Raw genomic sequence first — 6,811 nt, 5'->3', positions numbered from 1 at the left:
AGGTCGCCCGCTTTATGCGGTTGGAAATGGGCGGCTCTGCGGACGTAATCCACCTGTCCATTATATTCATCAGGATCAGCAATTCTCTCCTGGAAAAGGCCGCGGCTCTCATGATGGCAATGGCCGATTTTTCAGAAAACATGAAATATACATGGGCTAAAAAAAGATGATTGGCTAAAATATTTACTCAGTTTCCAAAAAAAACACTATTGGCCAATCCTTTAATCATTTGGCCCGAAAAATAAGGTCACATTTGACTGGCTACAACACGCAGTGTGCAATTACAAACATAAGAGTGCAAATGGTCCTAACGCAAAATGCACATGCATTTTTAAAGTTAACACACTTATCAACAGTACATTCACAGATAATAAATCTTACTTTGTTTTTTAAATTGTGTGAAAAAAAAGAGAACGGAGAAAACACCCACGAAATGAACAATAAAGTTTATTGACACATGATAAAAAACTCGTTTTAAAGAACAGCAAGAGTTAAACACTCTTAATTAGATAATTGACAACAAGCTAATAACAAGCTCATCGATAGTCCATGAAAACATGACGTGACCATCAAAACAACACATACGGCCGCAAACATCAGAACATAATTAGCATACGACTGACAGCGCCTGACTACGATTGTTTCGTTCGTTCGATCAGATCAGTCAGTAGCTAGAGGAGGTGCAGTGCTAATGAATGGGCGTCACTTTGTTTACGATCGACCTGCCATACGATCGGAATTTGCGGTCGTTGGCCGTACGACCGTGCGGCCGCTACGACCGACTCTGAATGAGGTCCTTAGTCTCAAAGTCTGTGGCGCTGGCACGCCGAATGGGGCTATTTGTTACGAATTGAGGATAGGTGTATGTGGACAAGTGGGCTAAGAGGGATTAAGACACTTACACTCTAGTTGTGCCTGATAGAGATAAATAAATAAGATTAATGTGTTAGACAAGACATTACATCTGTACTATATTGCAGAAGTTCTCTGTTACTGTACATTTATTATATTTATAATTTAGTGACCCTCACAATTCAGGATCGATTTGTGTTATCATCATATGTCACCTTATTTTACAGGTAATTATGTGAGGAGCGTACAAGGGGACACTAAGGGGATGCAGTGCAATTTGATAGACTCATTTATGCCATAAGCCTGTTTAGAATCTATTCCCAATAGCAATTAGCTTGCTGCCTCACGTTACAAGGTTATTTTGTTTCTAACTGTATACACGTACTAGCTCTCAGACTATGCGCATTCAGAGGATCCCTTAACGGACTTAAGGCCCGATTCAGCAAGGATCGCTAATGCGATCGCGACTGCAGTTCTGCTGCGAAGGTATGATAATATGCGCAATCGCAAAGCACTCGCACGGACAATATGCAGACACCCATTTCCCCTCTCGCACATCCGTAAAACCTTGCAATCCAATCAAAATATCGGTAACATCGAAGTACATCGGAGCCGCTCGCACATATACAGCAGGTCAGACCTCACTTCTAAATTGCTAACTTTCCTGTACACAGGGCCTGATTCAGAGCCGGACGCTATTTGCGGCCGCTCGTTCAGAAAAAGGGGCTGGCTATTTAAATTGAGCGCTCGCTCTTTGCGGTCTGTTGACGCCTCTATGTCTGAGCGAGAGAACGAAACATGCGCTCACTATTTTGGAAAAAACGCCCCCTGGCCGCTCGCATCATACGTCATCTCCGCTATTTATTTGATTAATCGAGTACATCGAAAGGCGTATGAACTGCTCGCAGTGCTTGTGTTTGGATTTTCCTACCGCAATCATGCGAGAACTTCAGGCTAAAAGACAACCAAGTGACGTGGTCAATGACGCTGCTTTGTTAATTATGCACACCCTTAAAACGCCCGTTTTGACCATTTGGCACACCTGCGTTCGGATCTCCACTCCCTGTTTTCAAGCACCTTCCCCTGTTACCACCCACAAACGCCTCATTCTGTCACTCAAATTAGCAGGCATTCGCTATTTTGCGAGCACACGATTTTCGACCACAATGACTGGTTCGCGAATGCATACTAAAACCCATATGCATGCGCTGATGTGCGAACATCGCTCGGAGCGAACGAGCGGCCGCTTACGAGTGGCTCTGAATCAGCCCCACAGTCAGCACTCAGGCTGCGTATGCTATCATAGTGGCTAATTTACGCACAACCCAGTAACGGCGCTCAAACGCACTGGCACGCCTGCGTCTCTGACCACCCCCCGTCCCCACCCCAAAGGGTACTTTCTGTCAATCACTCTGCGATGGGTCTGTGTAGTAATTGCGATCGCAGTGAGGCTTTCGCACACGCACACTGCGATGCATACGCAGTACGCAACAAACGACCACCTGCGTATGCGATCTCATCAGCGATCCTTGCTGAATCAGGCCCTTCATCAGAACTATATTATATCAAATTATTTGAAAAAGTATTAGTAAGTATCCCTGAATGACAGGGTTTGGCTTACATTTTATTAGAGAACATTAAGAATTCCTCAAACAGAACTTGCATAAGATTGTTGTTTGTAAATTATCCCAGTCAATTAAAGACCTACACCGCAAATTTTAATTACTTTTTCCAGAGCTTGATGCATTCGGCCAATTCACAGCCCCATAGAAACCTATGGACCTATGGGGACTGCTGTGGTGAGAAACCATAGCAGGTACTGATCAGGGGCGGTGATGAGAGGAGAGGACACATGTTTAGACTCCGTGCGCCCCCCCCCCCCATCTCACCAGCACATCCACTGACTGGACTCATCAGGGTCCAATGTGCCTGTACAAGATACTTAAATTACAGACAGTTATGTCAGAGAGTTTGTTGACCAATAAACTATACAAGTATCAAAGAAATATCAACCTGACCTATTTCATCTCTGAATCACAACTCCTAATAGTCCTGATTTCAGTTGGGGACTGTCTTGACTTCCTAAAAGGGACATGACCTGTCAAGTAATGGGCTTAGCATTACTGGAATGTGTCTGTCATTGTGCCAATCTGGGCATAGTTTCTGTGGATCATTGGTGGGACTTTGTCCTAATTTTGGTATTTAATAACTTGTCAGTTATTGGCGAGCTCCTGAATTTAGCAAAATTAACATGGATTCAATTAATTCACTTATATAAAACAAGGCTTCTACATCGCTGAAATAGTTGGTCAGAAAGTCTTACGCAGTAGACAAGTTCTCCCAGATGGGTCATATTGACGTCGCTGTCATTATTTCATGGACCATTGTAATATGAGCCATGCAGTTAGGTGTGGTGCAGGACAGTCTGCGGCATACGATTTACAATGAACATTGGGAGTGTCAACAGTACATTAATAATGAAGATATTTAACAATGGAGCTTCCACTTTTGTCATGTAAATAAAGAGACAACACATAGGGCTAGAAGAGACAGTTACTGTGAAAGGCTGGAAATTACTTTAGCAGTGAGATAAACCAGCTTTGAATCATGGCCGCTGTGGAATCTGCAGTCTATAGCCTCCTGAACGTGTTCCACAAATACTCAGCTGAGGAGGGAGACAATTTAAAATTGAACAGATCAGAACTGTCTACATTACTCACCAGCGAATTACCTTGCTGCTATCGGGTAAGTCATTGTGCCAAGCTGTTCTCTTCATGTACCCTGATAACTTCATCTTGTTCATAAAATAGACTGTGAGGATGAGCATCAAGGGATTGGCTGAGCTACACTGCGGAAATGTGTATTAATGTCGTTGTTTATTGATTCCATTTATCTACCAGATATCCTGGCCACTTATTGAGCACCATTTAGCATTTGCTTACTTGCTGACACAAAGGGCTTCCTCTCTTCAGCTGTACTACAGGGACTTTCAGGTGTTGCTATTAGATCGGTCTCTGAAAGACATGGAAACTGCATTTTGACACAAACTTTTGAACTTGTTCTTGCTTCAGTATAATCCATGTGGCCTTTATTAATCTAAATGATGAATGGGTTCAGTGATTTCACGGGACCTAAAATGGGGAACTAATGTGGACGCCATTGTGAAGAAGGCTCAGCAGAGATTGTATTTCTTGCGTCAATTTCGGAAGTTTAATCTGCCACAAGAATGGTTTGTCCTTTTTTTATTCAACAATAATCCAGTCTGTTCTTTACACATCAATTATTGTTTGGTTCGGTTCTATTACAGAACTGGAGAAGAACAGACTACAGAGAGTGGTTGGGGCTGCAGAAAAAATTATTGTTATTGATCTCCCCCCTCTTCAGGAGCTATGTTTAGCCAGGATTAGTAGGCGAGCTGGTAACATTGTGGCAGATCATGCACATCCAGGCTGTCATCTGTTTCAAATGTTGCCTTCTGGTAGGCGGTATAGGTCGCAGTGGGTGAGAACTTCTAGACATCTGAACAGTTTTTGTGTTAAATAGATGAGGGTGTAGAGAGGTAGGGGCTGGCATTGTGGTATGACTGATTGGCATTGTTGTTGTGAGTTCTATGGGAGAGTGTTAATCCGGAACTAATTCCTGGTATATTTATGTATGTATGTATGCTTGGCCAATAAAGTTGAAATTGAATTGAATTGAAATATCATGCTCAGGTGGAGACTACCCACAGGACTGAATTATGTATTCAGCAGCTGCCTTAAGCCGCATAGACGAGTTTTATGAACGATATGGATGATACGATATCGTTCAACGATATATCATTCATATTGTTCAGTGTGTATGCAGTGAACGACCAACGATGCGCACTCCCACGGGTTGTTAACGATGTCTTTAGTCCTCCGTACATGCAGGCCAATCTGACGATATCGTCAAGAATTGCCTGTACAGAGATGTGGCAGGATGACTTCACTGAAAGATATCTTTCAAGTATTGTTTGTCCTGCACTACAGAAACTTCAAGGGAAATCTTTCACCAATATTGTTCATACAGCTCATCGTCTAGTGTGTATGAGCCTTAAAAGTGGAAGAAAACCCATAACCACAACACAATATTTATCATAGGTGGTCAGAGGACTCAGCAGCAGTGGGAAGTTCCTGGGAGAAGAGGTAGACTAGGACTGTGTGTGTCATGTGATCAGCTTGTAACTTACTGTAGGATGCCCTGTTCGGTGCACCTCACTGTGGTCGTCCCCACTGGTCTATCACCAAAATAAGATGCAGTTAGGGTTTCTACTTTAAAAGCACCCAGGTGATGTCATGACCTTGCAGCATTTGATCAAATATCAGTGAAAAAAGGACAATCACAAACATAGATTTAATTTGCCACCAATGTTAACACATATAAGTCTTACTGAAGTCATGTTACCAGGCCATATAGTGTTAGAAAGCAGAGATTCTCCAAACTTATATTTCCTGCTTATGTTATGTGGATTTTCTGGTTTTGTTTTAAATAATGGGGATATAATTAGCTAAAGTAAGTGGATGGGATGTACTAAGCATCGCATCAGCGACGCCGTACATACTGCCCATTATCGGGTACATACAGGTGATGATATTGCCAGTATGTACCTAGAAAATCGCAAAGGACAGCTGTCCTGGTAAGATCTGTCCTTTGCGATAGAGGAACTTCCCGGTTTATGACCCAGAAGTCCCTCTGGCGTCCTACTGCGCATGTGCAGAAGGACGCATTAGCCGCAGAGGGAGCTGGGAGGGATCATGTTGGATCCCTCTCAGAGGGCGTCCCAAAAAGGAGCCCATAGGCTTCTATTGGGTAATGCCATCTAATGATGGCGTTACCCACCGGGACTTCCGGTGCTTAGTACATATGAGAAATGCAGTGAATCCCCAGATAATGGCATTTTCAGGGGATTTTACGCATTTCTGCCCTTAGTACAGCCCGCCCAGTATGTGATAAACTGTAGTATGATAACCCAGAGAACATTTTTGTGCTTTTCTGGAGGAATTATTTTATTAGTATGAAATAGGAATATGATGGATTCCTATAGGCCAGACTCAGAATCAATTGTAACCAAAGCACAACATACTCTGGAACAATGATTTGAGAGTCATATCACTGACTCAACACTGGTTCCCCAACTCTAGACTTGTAGCCTGAACTCAACAGTGGGGGAGCTGGTGATGACTGGCATCATAGGAGAATTTGCTAATCGATTAAGTAAGAAGTCAAATTAATTACGTTTTGGAGCAATTCCAGGCTTATTTGTTTGATAAGCTCTGCGGAATAGGCCTGATAGGTAATATTTGGAACAAACTAAAGTATTCCAGAAAGGCAATCTTGAAACTATTGATAAAAAAATAAAAAAAGTTAACAATGTAAAGTAAAATAGAATAACCTATAAGAATCTGGATGGCAAAATATTCTAGATTAAGTTGTGTCAAGGGGATGGGTACAGGATGCTGGTGCTCGGGAATCCCGGCGGTCAGAATACCGATGCCAGCATCCCGACATTGTTAGGAGGATACAGACACCTGTCGGTCAGTATCCTAACCCTATCCCTCTCCCCAGGGGCGTTTCTAGAGAGGAGGGGACCCATGTGCAATCTCCATCACGGGCCCCCCTCCTCTCCGTACGGCAGCGCACTGAGCTGCACTAATAGACTCTGGGCACTAGAGTGTGCCCAGAGTCTATAGCACATGCGCAGGTCACCGGCGCCCATTTTCCCTGTACTGGGCATGTGCAAACGACGGGAAAATGGCTGCGGCGCCCATTTTCCAGCCTTTTTTTTTACAGCGCAGACACCTGCGCCGATGTGGGACTCCGGAGAGGTAAGTATAATATGGGTGCAGGGTGTGCGGTGCAGGTCCCCCCTGGTCCAGGAGCCCATATGCCCCGCACACCCTGCACCCATTATAAATACGCCCCTGCCTCTCCCTAACCC

At 43.7% G+C, this 6,811-nt stretch overlaps 1 protein-coding gene across 1 annotated transcript in view; it reads left to right on the top strand.

Moving 5' to 3' along the window:
• Positions 1 to 3,459: 3,459 nt before the first annotated feature.
• The window catches only part of LOC148522997 (uncharacterized), a 50,468-nt gene continuing 47,116 nt past the window's right edge, over positions 3,460 to 6,811 (top strand). Inside the window, exon 1 of the mRNA XM_088473453.1 lies at positions 3,460 to 3,597. Within this exon, the coding sequence (XP_088329579.1) occupies positions 3,460 to 3,597 (138 nt within the window). The remainder of the gene's footprint in view (positions 3,598 to 6,811) is intronic.

The sequence above is a fragment of the Taudactylus pleione genome, unplaced genomic scaffold (assembly GCF_031769625.1).
Source record: "Taudactylus pleione unplaced genomic scaffold, aTauple2 ptg000135l, whole genome shotgun sequence".
Classification (NCBI taxonomy): domain Eukaryota; kingdom Metazoa; phylum Chordata; class Amphibia; order Anura; family Myobatrachidae; genus Taudactylus; species Taudactylus pleione.
This window is presented reverse-complemented; position numbering and strand designations above follow the sequence as displayed.